Source organism: Centruroides vittatus, unplaced genomic scaffold (genome assembly GCF_030686945.1).
Source record: "Centruroides vittatus isolate TY-2023 unplaced genomic scaffold, ASM3068694v2 contig_1089, whole genome shotgun sequence".
Lineage (NCBI taxonomy): Eukaryota > Metazoa > Arthropoda > Arachnida > Scorpiones > Buthidae > Centruroides > Centruroides vittatus.
Genome location: NW_027120700.1, coordinates 675,268 through 691,351, shown reverse-complemented (window position 1 = coordinate 691,351; position 16,084 = coordinate 675,268). Strand labels below are relative to the sequence as shown.

The window sequence follows — 16,084 nt, the reverse complement described above, 5'->3', positions numbered from 1 at the left end:
ACATTTGGCTTTAATTTAAAAGTATTCAGATATAATGAGTAATGATTTCAAATAAAAATTCAGTCTTGATAATTTTAGGAATTTAAATTATAATATATATAGATATATATTTTAAGATTACAGGTATTTAATCAGAATTCTTATTTTTTGGAAATATGATTGAAATTTCTTGAAAGAGAGAAAAAAAATTTTATCAGATTTTGATAAAATCTTAATTTTAATCTATAAAGGGAAAGAAATTTGATAGAAATTTTTAACTTTTATAATACATATTCAAAATTCAATTATAAGTCATATACTGTATTTTACAGCATATAAGACATATGGGCACATAAGACACACCTCCATTTTAACACAAAATATTTAGGGGAAAAATATTTAATATATTTAAGCCATTCTGTATCTTTTGCACTTGACAGTAGTTTGGTTTTTTTTAACTGTAGTTTGCTTTAAAAAAAAGTAAAATTAGAATGCACATATTTATGTATTTATTAGGGAAAAACAGGAATTTAGAATAAGTCATTTAGCATTAAAATATTCTTCATAAATACAAGCAAAATCAGTTTAGCTATAACAAAAACAAACAATTATAATATGTTTAATTAAGCAATAATATTTTTATTCAAGAGTTGTGTTAGGTAGAGGTTACCTGTAGTCCACTGAAGGCCATTTGGAGAATTCATTAGCCTATGAAAAATCTCAACTTCACATACAAGATGCAGGATGATGTTTTTGAGTCTTTTTTTAATAAAAGTTACATCTGATATGTGCAAAATATGGTAATATGTAACAAAAAAAGTTATAAAAAATTCTAAGATTGAATTTTATGTTTATTTGATTTATAATATCAGTTTATACACTCAGACCTGTTTTTGTGCGGCCTTTTTTTGTGCAATTTTTTTGTGCGGTATATGAATTTCAATCAAATTGGTATACCGCACAAAAAAAATGCACAAAACAAACTGCACAAAAACAGGTTTGAGTGTATGAGTAAATATATTTCATAAATAATAAAAATATTTGTTCTATTCAAAAAACTTTGCAAATAAAATTTACACTTAGTGTTTGAAAAGATGTGAATACAAACATTTGATATTGCATGATTATAGATCAAGAAATGAGAGTAATGGGCAATTATCAATAATTACAGTATAAACTGAAAAAAATTTTGTTTGTGTATTCTTTTTTTAGATATTTTTGGTAGTTGTTGAGACTTTCACAATGATTTCTTCTTTAATTAAATTCTGCATACACAATTAAAATAGTTTGAATTTATAATTTAAAAAATTTTCTATTATTCTATGTTAATATAAGTTTTTATATAAAATTTTATAAAAGATCTAAACATACTATATGTAAATTAATTTTAAAACTTTTAAAATATTTTTAATAGCTTCTTCATCTGAAAAGCAATAAATATTTAACTGTAAATAAACGATTACCTGCCTTGCTGGAAAAGAATGCAATGAGAGTATGTTTAGATTCTGCAGGAAATGAAGGTTCATGGTTTTACATAGTGCCTTTTTATAAATTAAGATCTACAGGAGATAATGTATGTAATTTAAACAGCTCATTATTTTTATTCTTATGTATATCTTTTGTTTTGTTAATTTAATTATTTTGGTTTTGAAATTTTTTAGGTAGTAGTTGGTGATAAAGTTGTATTAACTCCTGTGAATGCTAGTCAACCTCTGCATGCTAGTAGCTATGAACTTCCTGATAATCCTGGTTGTAAAGAGGTATATTTTGTTATTTTTTATATTGGAAATTATATGAAATTATATATTTTATAGTAATATATGTTACTTCAGAGGATTCATAGATTATCCCAAAAGAGTTTTAATATCACTGTTTGTTAATCATTGTAACTTCTAGATGGAATCCAAATCTAATTAGTCATTTTTGTTAATTGTGACAAATAATGGAATTTCTTCAGTTTTCTAATTTCTTCTATTTATGAACCAAACACAACAGAATTTTCATTTATATTTTACTATATTATGCAATACAGCAAGTTACTTCTTTATTTAAGTCAAATTACATAAGATATTTGTTTTCGTTTTAGCAGTAATATCAACAATGATACATAACAACTGTAACTGTAAGTTTCAGGCATAACATCTTATAATAATTTGGTGTTTATTTAATATTAATTTTTTTATATACAACAATTTATTTTTTGTCATATTTGATGTTTCTGAAATCATTGCATTGCATAAAACCAAAGATTAAAAATACTCATGTAAACTTGTAAATGATGACTCCATGTTTTTTAATTAAAACATAGCATCAAATCTTATTCAAGGAGTCTAAATAAATTTAATTTTTGATATGTTTTTGGGAGCAGATTTTGAAAAATTTCCTCCCATCTTAAGCTCAATCATATAAATATAACTTAAAGCAACAACCAAAAGTACTGATTGCTAGGAGAGTTTGAATTTGTGCACTACAGTTTAATAGAATAGACTTACCTAATTCATATTAACAGAAGCAAAACATTAGCTTTGAATCCATAGAGATATTCATAGAAATTTTTATATAAATTAAAATCATTTAACATGTAATTCACATTTTTAAAGAATTTGTTTTGAAGTCTTGTACAGCTGTGTCTTGCTTTAAGGCACTTTGCTTTACAGCACTTTAATTTGGTGCTTTTCTATTATATTTACATTTATTATTTTTTTTATACTTGACTTACTCTTGGAAGTTCTTGGGAATTTTTTCATTTTTTATTTTTACTTTTGCTTTTTTTTATGCCTAGCACTATTATACACTTAATAAAAGATAATGTAAACATGTATTCCTTAGATTTATCATCCTAGAACCAAATTGCCAAATATTACAATAAATATTATAAAAGCCAGTTTAATTTGATGCCTACATTTGCAGACTACATTTGCAGACTACATATTCCAAATAAATAGTGAATGTGAAATTTCTAGGGATATAAATTTTTGTCACAAATAACAAAAATGTCTTTATATGCATAGCAAGTTAAAAAAAAGCTGTGTTTTGCTTTAAGCCGATGATCTGGAATTTAATCTACCTTATTATCAAGATTTGCCTGTATACAAAATATTTCCAATAAAAAGTCATCTTCTATTATATTAAAACATTAAATATAGTCAATAAATAAACTTTTAATCAATAAAAATAATAAATAAATTTCATATTTAAATCTGTAATTTATTAGAAATTTTTCTTATAATTTTTAATTTTAATAGGTGAATGCTGTGAATTCTAATACAAGTTGGAAAATTTCACTATTTATGGAATATAAAGAAAATATGGATGATGTTTTAAAAGGGGTAAGTTTAATTTGAAAGAGAATAATAATTAATTTTGTAAATGATTAATATCTTTTGCCTATACATAATATAATGAGAGAATTTATTCTGTTGCATGATGATAGAGTTTCTCTTTGTCAATCTTTGACTTATTTTCTTTAGTTTGAAATTCTTTTTGCGATTGGTTACTTTTCTTTTGCAAATCTTTAATAATACAGTTCAACAATAGAAAGTTTTTTGATATTAGTTTAAAAAAAGATATATTGAATTTAAATAACAATATATGAATGAATATGCCCAATACTGTGATGAAATATTAAAGAAATGATAGAAGAAATTTTACCTCATATAATTAAATGCATTTATTCTGTACATATTAAATTTTTTCATTTTTTCTACTTTTTTATAGTTAGAACGTCACAAAGAAATTTGGATTAAAAACAATAATAATAATAATAATAAATAAATGATAAGTGAAAACTTACTGATATTTTATTATATGTATGCATATGTGTACATTTGGTAAGTGATTTAAGTAATGTAGTATTTATAAATACCATATTGATAAAATTGTTAAAAATCTTGCTATTTGCTGGAGAATTTGTTCACAGTATCTTATCAAAGTCTGTTTTGTTCTTTACAAACTTTTATCTGAGTTTTCTTTTTATTTTACATATTAGCAGTACCTGCCATGAGTTGCTGTGACTCAAAATATATCTATTATAAATGTATAACACTTCCCCCGCAGGGGGGAATTTCGAAAAATTCCTTCTTAGTACATTCTCTTGATGTACCCTATTAAAACGCAATCAAAAACGCAAAAAACCGCATCTAAAATAGTATAATAGAAGCCCAGTTCTTCACAGTAAGCCTTAATTTTGTCCCTCTCCCCTGCAGGGGGGAATTTCGACATTTATATTATATAAAAACATGCGCTTATTCGAATGCAACACTGTGTCAAAATTTCAAAGCAATTGGTGAAGAACTTTCGGAGATTAGCTATTAGGAACAAACAAGCATGTACATTTTTATTTCAGACAAACAAATATCACATTTTTATCTATATAGAAGATTGTGCCATTTACCATTATTTGAGTTAAATATAATAGAACAAGACTACAGTTTCTTGATTCTAATTAGTGTGTATTTTGTTTTGATTTGATTTTATTTCTTAGACTTTTTAACAGTTTGATACTCTTTGAAGGTGTATCTGTTATGGCTAAAGTCCATGGTTTGGATAAAGCTAGGATTAACTGGCTAATGATAGCTTTATCCAAGTCTTTTGGTTAAATTAAGTAACAATCTATTTATTTTGAACTTGAGTATCTTTTTTCTGAAAACTTCTCTCATAAGTTGAAATGTCATGAATTGAGATGAACTTTTTTATTATTTTTATTGTCAAAATTTGGACTTTGTTCCAACATAACCCAGTCATCCTACTCATGTTCTCCAAGATTGAAGTGCTACAGAACACCAATTTATCTATCAATTGTAATTTGAAATGAAATGAAATAAAATAAATGAAAGTATTGATTAGGTTATTCACTAATATAAAAAGAGGTAATACAAAATGAGAAGTAAATATTACAGAGGGGCAACACATAAGTTATAGACATTTATTTATTTGAAGGTAAAAAAACAAGAATTAGTTAAGGTAATATGTATGCAGAAAATAAATAAAATAAAATTGTAATCACCAATAGAAAGATCTGTCTTTCAAGAAATGTGTTTAAAAAATAATATCTATACACACTTTTTATTATACAATTGTTCATTTCAAAAGTTTGTTTATATTGATATCAAAATATTGAATAATTTTTAATAGGGGGACGTTGTACGATTGTTTCATGCAGAACAAGAAAAATTTCTTACCATGGATGAGTATAAAAAAAAGCAGTATGTTTTTCTTCGTTCTACTGGGAGAACTACAGCAGCTGCTGCTACAAGTTCTAAGGCATTATGGGAAGTTGAGGTAAAAACTTTTTAATTTTTGACTAATTATATTAATTTAAAAATTTAATTTAAATTGTTCTGTAATTGAACTTTTAAAATTATTTATATTGTTGTTGTTCAAATATATTAATTGTAATGATTGATGCTTTTGATATATTTGAAATATGCTTTTTCAAATAAAAGCATATTTCAAAATGTATACACATACTACTGAAAATTGGAAATTACTTATTTTAGAAATATATTTTTGCTGTATATGATGCAAATTAAATAGAACAAATACTTTTAGGAAGTTTAATTTCAAAACATACATACCCTATAAGTATTTGTTCTATTTAGTTTGCATCATGCATTTAATTCAGGAAATATACAACAGGGTTTAAAAATTATTTGACATTACATAATTTTGTGAAATGAGAATATTTTTAATACATTAAATTAACTTAAAGCAGTAGATATGGATAATTAAACAATACTTTTAATTTATTAATTAAAAATATTGTATAAAACTAGACTTACTAATAAGACATTATTTTTATTAGGTTGTTCAGCATGATCCATGTAGAGGAGGTGCAGGTCATTGGAATAGTCTCTTTCGTTTCAAGCATTTGGCAACTGGGCAATATCTTGCAGCTGAAATTGACGATGACCCATCATTTGATCAAATGAGGGCAAAATTGAGAGGACCATCTGGGAATCCAGTATATCTTTTAGTTTCTGTTCCTCATTCAAATGATATTGCATCTATTTTTGAACTTGATGCTACTACTCTTACTAGAGGAGATGATTTGGTTCCTCAGTATGTAAAAATTTTTGTTTAAGATTAATGATATATTTGTGAATAATATTTAAATTTCTAATTACTATTTGAAGTAAATGGCCTTTTTTGGTTATGTTTGTTTATATAGATGCTGAATATCTAAATAATAAGTAAACAATTATTTTATTTAAATAAATAATGTAACTCTTTAATAAATACAGAGAGTAAGTTAATACATTAATTATAATTATGAGAAATGTTGTCAATTCTTCCTAAACATTAGTTTTTATAAAATGTTTAAGTATAAATCTCTATGAAGTGGAATTTAAATATATGATATGATACACATAACACAATATTCTAATGAGTAATTATTTATTGTCTTTATTTATTTAATTTCTTAATTGGTTATTTATTATGTCAGGCTGCAATTTTTAATCATATTTTGAATTTATTTATTTTAAAATATATGCTCTCCACCTCAAATTAATAATTGCTTGCCCCTGTACATCATACTTTTCCTTTAACAATAGAGTTGTGCCAGTCATCTATTAACTCCTTTCAGGGGAAAAGTTTTGAATTGAAATAACATGAGTTCCAGTTCGTATCAGAAATTCATGTATAGTTAATTGTAGCCTCCAGCCCCTAAGGTTTCTGTATCTGGTCTTGTCTTTCATCTATCTAACTTCGTTCTTGAGATTAAGGACTAACAGACAGATGGACTAACAGATAGACAACAGTAGGAATTTATTGGTCTACAATTTTTTCAAATTGCAGCTCATTAAACCCTTCTATCAAAAAATATTAAGTATATGTATCCTTAATGCAAAGCATACTATAAAGGGAAAAATTTATTATGGAATATTCCATTGTTAAGTTTATATTTAATGTGTGTGTGTACTGCATATATTATTTCTTCATTAATCAAATTAAGTAATTTTATTTGATATTTTGAAATATAGAGATATAAAATAAAATAATAAAGATAAAATTAAATGAAACTTGCAAAAATTTACATGTGCTATATACAAAGAGTGTTCGGTGGAAACCAGCAATACAGTATTTTTCTTCAGAGTATGTATTGCAGAAACTGAAATGATCACATCATCATAACATAGTCCCCTTCCAGTTCAATGCACTTGCATCAGTGCTGGACAAGTTTATAGATACCACAGGAAAATAATTCTTTTGGATTGGTGCACAGCCACTCATGCACAGCTGACTTCACCTTGTCATCATCCTAGAACTTCTTTATACTTAGAGCATTGTTCAGTGGATCAAAGATGCGGAAATCTGATAGCAGGATATTCAGTGGAGGGTTAAGAATGCATTCAAACTGCATCTATCAATAGTTGACACTGTAACTCTAGCAGTACGTGACTTCACAATATTGTGTTGGAGACACACTCCTGCTGCCAACAACTTGTACTGTTTCTGGAAAATTGCTGGCTTCAGATGATCTTTTAAAGGTTTGAGCAGGTGGCATTGGTACAGTGCTTCCTCTGGGCATGTGCTCTAAAATCAGTCTCTTGTGATCCTAGAAAAAATCAACATGAATACAAATGTAAACATTCATAAGCCTCTTATTAAATTTAATAATTAAAATTAAAGTAATATTTATTAATTAATGTTGGCTCTATAAGTAATCAGTATGGTTAAATCTAAATTAATAGTTCTGGAAGTGATGATTAGATGGATGTCCAGGTAATGTAACTGGCAATGCATTCACATTGTAAGTGACAATTGCAGGTTTGAGTCCCTCTCCAGGCCAATTCTTTTCTTCCAGAACTTTCTAAATTAATTAATAAATATTAATTTAACTATAATTATTAAATTTAATAAGAGATGACACCTAATGCCTACCTCTAGGCCAAATTAGAATTTAATTATTAATAGTAGCAGTAATATAGTCCAATTTAATCTGGCAATTGTTTGGCTCTAAAGTCTATATGCTTTTACCCTCTAGATTACTGCACTTGGAACTTCAAGTTTGGAGATGAAGTATGGCACCACTTTGTATTTTATTTCTTTTATTCTGGTTCATGTGTGTGTCCCAACTCTCATCTCCAGTGATGATATGCTGCAAGAATGTTTTGCCATCAGTCTCATTCTGGCTCAGAAGCTCCTGGCAAATATTGACATGTCTTTTTTTCATCTCAGCTTAAGTTGCTTGGGAAACCATCTTGCACACATTTTTGTGAACTCTAGTGTTGGATTGCTTGCCACATCATCCATGACAAGCTAATGTTTAATAGGAATGCCACTTCCTTGACTGTAATATGGAGGCTTTCTCATATCACTTTCTCCACTGCTGCAGTAGTGTCTTATGTGACCATGGTGAATGTTAACCTTGGGTGTGAAGAATCCTTCACACATATGACCTTTCTTGAACTTAATATATTTGTGTACAACTCATCATTTGTCACTATACTGATTCTTTATCTGAATGGATCTCAACTGGTTTCACCTCGTCACTAAATAAAAATCTCACAACACTTCACTGCACCTACTTGGTGTACTGTTACAGACACTATCACCTTATTGAACTTGTTAACCGGATTCCCATGTGTTCCATAGGTGTGCTAATTCCCTCTATTGTTAGCTTCAGGTTACTGCATAACATACCTGACACACAATGATATCTGTCATTTATGGATTTTCAATACAACTTTTCCAGTTTCCCATTGAACACTCCTCATAAGAAAAATTATTTTCATAAAAATATTTAACTGAAAATGCTTATAAAATATATAAAAATGCATAGATAATCTGTAAATATCATGAGTAGTGACACTTGTGTATATAATAAGATCTACCATAATTTCTCCAGATAATCACAGTGGTGTATAACACACTGGTGTATATGCTACAAAAAATTGCTAGAACAGAAATTAAACCTTTTTATAATCTGCATTCACCGCTGTGTAGTCTGTACTTTCAAAATGGCCAATGAAAACAAGGCATTGATAAATAGTTTAACAAATATCACTTTAAACAGTTCAAGTTTTTACCTCATTTTTTAAATTTTATTTTGATTCGCAATTCATTATAGTTGTAATTAAAAAATAAATGAAATAGAAAAAAATTGAATATTTGAGACTGAACTATCTAAACTGCATTGTGTTAAAAATAAAGTGATTGTTAAATAACAAAATTTTTTTATTATTTAATTTCATTTACATTTTATTTATTCAATAATCTTAGTTAAATGTATAATAATAATTTTTCTGTAGCTATATCTTGATTTTGGTCTGGCAAGCATTAGACATCTTATTAACTGAGTAAGATACAATCTATCAACACCATAATAATAAATATTAAAATAAACTTGAAAAAATTCAGCAGAAAAAATTTTAATGTTAATAACAGCCAATAACTTGGATTTGAGTCAATTGTTCAGTTTCTGTTTTCTACAGAGAACTAAAATAGGACAAATTCAACAATCTACTTCTTTCAGAGAACTAATTTATTTGAAGCTTCTAAACAGAAGCTTCAAATAAATTAGTTCTCTGAAAGTTAATTACGTAAAGAGAGAGGAATCACTAGAAACTTATCAGCTTTCAAAATACAAGTTTAGATCTAAGTACACAATAACTTCACAAGTTTTCTGAGAACTAAACATGAAATTTTTAAGTATTTAAAATTTTAATAGTAAACAAATGTTTTTATATATTATATTATTGTGTTTTATAAAAAGTTTTTATATCACACATAATTTTATATTTTTAGCATATTTTGATTTTCATTAAAATTTTAAATATTTAAAAGAATTTTCATAAATTTTTTTTATTATTCTAGATCATCATATGTTAGATTACGTCATCTATGTACAAATACTTGGGTTCACAGTACCACAATTCCAATAGATAAAGAAGAAGAAAAACCTGTTATGTCAAAGGTTAAATAATTTTAATTTATAATTAAAACAATTTTAGTAATTTTACTATATTTTAAAAAATTATACATAGTTAAGATAAAATATATTTTCTAAATATCTACAATAGAATATTACAATAGAGGGTAAAGTTTATAATTTTTGGTTAAAAAAAAAAGAAAAACAAATTTGTAATATTTATTCGTTTTGTCCTTGAATTTTTAAAAATATATTCTTGTTGTTTATTCACTGTTTTTCCAAATTATTTTTTAATTAATAACTTATTGGTCAGTGATACACTGCTGTAATAGTTATCCATAAACAAATGATTTTTATTCAGTTATAATCCATAAAATATAAAGCATAGAATTAACTTTTTTTAAATATTGGATTAAAATTTTAATTTTTTATATCATTTCTGGTACCTGAGCCAGTAATTCTGAACTGGTGTGCCACAGCACTCCAGTATGCTATGAAGTCATTCCAAATGTGCCTTGGGATGAATTAAAAAATTAAAACAGCAAATTTTAGAATTTACAGAAATATAAAAACATGTAATTCTATGCATTATCAGTTGTATTATAAAAGTTTATGCAAGTCAAGTATTGTAGAGAAATAGTGGCAAACCTAGCTATGTGCAAGTGATTTAATGCTATATTACTCAGTAACTCATACTGAAACTTATGATCTTCTTGTGATCTTACTGATTATATGGTATATTTATGTTCAGGTATGAAGAGTAAATCTAGTTGTTTAAATAAAAAAACTATCATTTGAGCTATTACTACCACAACAAAGGTCAATGGACAACAGAAACACAAGACTGGAGAATCAACTGTTGGCACAACTATATGCATTACATGAAGAAGGTTGCTAATGGTTTGACTTCAGCTGGAGTTAACTCTGTGATGGACTGGTCAATTTCAATCAACCTGTTGGTTAGTTCTGCATATTTAATAATAAAGTGCCACCATGTCAATAGATCAAGAACCACTATACTATGCTGATACGTTATATATTAAAGCAATAGCCATAAAAGATTTTTTTTTAAATTTATCCAGATTTCATAATTTATTGTGAATAAAGCTTGGATGAGATTGATGGGTCATTTTCTATTGCTCATCCATAATAGTTGATCCTGTTGCAGGTCAGACCTATCTGTGATGAATAAAGTTGTAGTTAACCATAGCTTCATTATGCTAGTGTTACATGTTAATTGATCACTCTATTTCAGTGGTCTTCAACTTTCCACAGCCTTTGGAAACCTTCTAGTTTATAATATTCTTCAAGGAACCCTACATTTAGATAACAATTTAAGACAGTGTTTTTAAATTTTGATTATTTACTCAAGTTCCACCTAAACATTCTTTTACATATCACAAAAAACTGTGGGGGTAGACTATCCCCGGAAAAAATGTAGTTGCAGACCTTTCTTTGAGAAACACTGAATAATGGTTTTAGGAAGGAATGATGGTTTGGAGTGGATCTTCAGGTGTGGGGTAAGGGATGACAAACTAAGGGCATTGTCACATTTTGCTGGTGATTGAATGTTTATTTAGTTTACTTTAGGGGAAAATTGTCAACCATGACTGTGCCCAGCTATTGGCAGAACAATCTCTTGAGGTTTTGTTGAACCGCTGAGAAAGGCACATATGACGTGAAGGAAACCTTAAAAACTTTTGCAGAACCCAGGTTGAAGAACCCTGCTCTATTTAATTTTTACTTTTATAAACATTTTTTTTCCTTTTATAAGTGTCTACATGGTTTTTAGTTAAAGGCTAAAAGTGGCTAATTTTGATAAAAATGTTATTTTTTCAAATAAATTTTGTATGGGTATATTTTGAAGCTGAAATTGAATTAAAAGAATAAACTATATTTTTTAATGTGATGAGAAAGAAATTATAAATTCTATTTTATATGTACAAAATTAAATTTTATTTAAAATTTAATTTTTAGGAAATTTTAAATTTATTCATTTAATATAAAATAAATTTGTAGCATATAGCAAATAAAAAATTATAAATAAAGGAATATTTTTACAATAATGATAATTTTGTGGATTGTATTATAATATTGTATTCTTTTAATAATAATTCTTAGGTTGGATGTGCACCTATTAAAGAAGATAAAGAAGCATTTGCAATTAACCCTGTCCCTGCAAGTGAAGTTCGTGATTTGGATTTTGCAAATGATGCTTGTAAAGTACTAGTAACTATTGCTGGAAAATTAGAAAAAGGTTCAATTACACAAAATGAAAGAAGGTAATTTCAATGTGAAATTATAGTATAAAAATATATGATGCATATTAGTTTATAATTATTTTTTTATATATTTTTTTTCATTATATTTCATTTCAAAATATATTTTTAAGTTGGTAGATATTTTGAAACTTAGGGTGTTTCATTATATTTTTTCAAATTAATTATTCTAAAAATCAGTTTCAAGAACCTTACTTTATTTGATAATCCCAGAAAACTGTAAGAATCAATTTTCTAGTTGATAGTTGACCTTTGAACTTTTTTCATGTCAGTGATTGGGGATGTTTTCATTGCATACTCTGCCATTTACTCTCAGGCTCATAATGATGACTATATGTCTTGTCACCAGTGATGATTCTTTGCAAGAAAATTTCTCCTTCTTTAGAGTATCAGTCCAAATGTCGTTTGCAGATGTCCAAATGTTTCTGTTTGTGCTCATCCATGAGTTCTTTTGATACTCATCTTGCACACACTTTTTGAAACCCAACTTGGTCATGGATTATTGTATAGGCAGAGCCATGGCTGATGTGCAAATGGTTTGTCACATCATCAACTGTCAATCATCTATCAGCCAGAGTCAGTTCATGTGCACACTCAGTGGTGTTATCATTCATGGCTGTGGATGGATGTCTGGGATTTCTCCATGGCTAATGCTCATACAGCCTCCCTTGAATTTCTGTATCCATTCAAACACACTTCTTTGTGACAGCACTTTTGCCTTACTGTGCACAAAGTTATCGATAAATATCGGCACCAGACACACCCTCAGACCATAAAAGCAAATCACTGCACACTGCTTGTCTTTGGTGCAAATAACAAGTGGAGCCAACATTGTTTCCTGCACTGCAGTCACAAAGGAACTGACATTACAAGTGCAAACCTGCACAGTGGTGAAGGGAAAGACAGTGTTCTTGTTCAAAAAGCATTAAAACTGCCAGTGCTGCAACCAGATGTTTTCATATAACTTGAGTGCAGATAATTTTTGACTTACCCTTGTATTAGCAATAAAAATTATAATTCATGTGGGAAATTAAAAGAAAATTTACAAGACAGCCTATTTACAAGATTATATTTTTTAAAAAAAAAGAATTTTATTTAATGAGAAAACCTTTTTGATTTATGATAATGCTTTACTCTAACAATCATATGATTCATGAGAAGAGGAATTTAGTTATATGAACTAAATGTAGAATCAGATTCCAAAAATATCTTATAATAAATAAAACTGAATTACAAATCTGATTTGGATGTAGTTTTAAATCAGTAGAAACCATTTATTAAATAAATGAATATTAGTAAGAGATTATTTTATATCAACTGCATATCAACTATATAACTGCATTTATAGCTGTTTTCTACATACTTTCTTTCTATCAGCTAGTTTTTTATACCTAAAAATTAATTTCCTTGAACATAAATTAATTTTTAGGTATAAAAAACTAGCTGATAGAAAGAAAGTATGTAGAAAACAGCTATAAATGCAGTTATGATAGTTGATATACAGTTAAACCTGCATTTACTGTTTACTCCATAAATCTTAACATGTTTAAAAGTAATTCTATAATTATTAACATATAATTTTGATTTTTTTTCAATCTAACATCTTCAAAATGAGTTTTGGCTCTTTACAATTGAATTGCATTTCTTCATTAATTAATTCATCTTAAATTCTTTTGGATATTAATATTGAAATTAATGTAACATATTTATGAATATTAATTAGTTAAAATTAAATTTTCTAATTATGTTAATATAATTTTTAATTTATTATATATGTAATTAAGCACATTTTATTTATACTCCTTATACACAAGTAATATGACTTTTAAAACATTATGTAGATAATGTTTTAAAGAAATACAATGAAATTTCTTGAATTTTATTCTTTGATATGTTTATTGTTTTCTGATTTTAAAGAGTGTTGTGTTTCACAACTTCTTTAAAATTATATCATATTTTGTATAAATAAAGTGAAGAAATGTAAAATTGTTTTTTATTTGAGTTTTTTTATTCTGTAAACATTTTAAATAATTTTTATTTTTGAAATTAAAATTTGCATTGTTTCGTTTTGTACAATTTTTTTATTTCTAAAATTGTCAATTTAGTTTTATAATCATAAACTTATGACTTTTTTTAACAAATATATAGTTCTCTTTGTAAGAAAATTTTGTCATTTGTCCAATGACAAGATAATTTGGTTTTAATATTATTGAGTTTTAATTTAATGCCATTTGGAATATTTTAGATCCTATTTTAAAAAGTAATATCATTATTATATTATGAAACATGATAACACTTGATTTTTAAGGCATTATTATATAATTAATATACAGTAAACCTTTACTAATTCAGTCTTTGTATAACTTGACAAATTTTTTCAAAAAGTTTACAGTAATTTTCTTGATAGTAGAAAAATTATAATTAAGTGGTGTTTTTAATATTTGGAAGTATTTGTGATATCATACATTATATTATTGTAGTCGGTAAGTTATTGATGACTGTACATTGCTGTACACTGTAATGTCATAAATTTTTTTCAGCTCATTTCCTGTAATAATAAATTCAAAAGTATAATTTAGTAAAGCTCAATAAACTTCAATATAAAGCCGATTTATAATTAATTACTGTACTGTATGTCCACCTTCTTGTTACCATGTCATCAGAGAAAACACGTCATTGACTTGAACTTTTGTAAACTTGATAACTTTCATTCTGTATTAGTCTGAGTTCATTTGAATTTACTGTATTAGAAACTATTTTATTGTAAATGTATTATTGAAATTAAAAATATAAATATATTTTTTTGTAAGTTTTTTTTTTTTTTACTTAATAGATTTGTGACACAATTAGCGCATGAACTCATTTATTTTATTGCTAATAAAGAAAATGAGCCAAAGAAACCAGAACCTTTAGATTTAATAGTTTCTCATCCAAATCGTGAAAGACAAAAATTGCTTCGTGAACAAAATATTTTGAAGCAGGTAATTTCTTGCTACTCTTTCAAAAAATTATTAATTGTTTATTACAACTTTCTTTACTTAATTCAAATTTTAAATTTTTATTTTATTTTATCTTAGCTATTTAAAATTCTTCAAGCACCATTTACAGATTGTGGAGATGGTGCTATGTTGAGAATGGAAGAATTAAATGACCCAAGACATGCAGCGTTCAAATATATATTTCGTCTTTGTTATAGAATATTGAGGCTCTCACAACAAGATTACAGGAAGAATCAGGTTAATTATTATTATTTAAATTAATGTTTTTGTTTTAAAATTTGGTAAAATAGTACTGAAACTGCCAAATTTGTTAGCTATTTTTGCAAACAATTAAAAATTAATTATGAATGAATTTGGCCATATAGCTATATGATTCACAATTTTTGTGACAATTTTAATAATTAAATGTTGATTATTTTTATTTAATTTCATTTTATTAAATAAATTTGATTCAAAAGTTTTCATAAAACTTATATTATAGATGAATGTGTTATTAATCACATCATTTAAGCACTGTATTAAACTTGTTTCTAGACGTATAAGTAACTAATTACATCTAGTAAGCTATTGTATCGTACAAAGTATTTTACATTTTATCATGTTATCATATGGATGAAAAGTAATGCATTAAATATGTATGTATGTATGTATGTGTATACAACAACTCTGTAGTTTATATTTTATGAATTTAATTATTGATTAATTATCAGTTATATTCTTTAATTGTTCCTTGAATTATAATGAAAAAATAAAAGTATTTCATTGTTAAATTATCAGAATTAAATCTCTGTAGTGTTATAAGAAAAATAGTATTTATTGCTCTTACGAGATAGCAAAAATTAATTTTGAATCAAGAAACATTTCTTTACATAGACTCCAGCAATCAGAAAGAACCAATTACTTTTAGTATAAATTTATATGGATAATGATAAAAGTGTTAACATTAAGAAGTA

At 26.5% G+C, this 16,084-nt stretch overlaps 1 protein-coding gene across 1 annotated transcript in view; it reads left to right on the top strand.

Annotated features, from left to right (window-relative positions):
- Itpr (Inositol 1,4,5,-trisphosphate receptor) overlaps positions 1 to 16,084 on the top strand; it is a 155,076-nt gene that overhangs the window by 32,205 nt on the left and 106,787 nt on the right. The window contains exons 6-14 of the mRNA XM_067270621.1: positions 1,394 to 1,552; positions 1,641 to 1,739; positions 3,225 to 3,308; positions 5,113 to 5,259; positions 5,783 to 6,039; positions 9,799 to 9,898; positions 11,975 to 12,135; positions 14,966 to 15,113; positions 15,210 to 15,368. Coding sequence (XP_067126722.1) covers positions 1,394 to 1,552; positions 1,641 to 1,739; positions 3,225 to 3,308; positions 5,113 to 5,259; positions 5,783 to 6,039; positions 9,799 to 9,898; positions 11,975 to 12,135; positions 14,966 to 15,113; positions 15,210 to 15,368 — 1,314 coding nt within the window. The remainder of the gene's footprint in view (positions 1 to 1,393; positions 1,553 to 1,640; positions 1,740 to 3,224; positions 3,309 to 5,112; positions 5,260 to 5,782; positions 6,040 to 9,798; positions 9,899 to 11,974; positions 12,136 to 14,965; positions 15,114 to 15,209; positions 15,369 to 16,084) is intronic.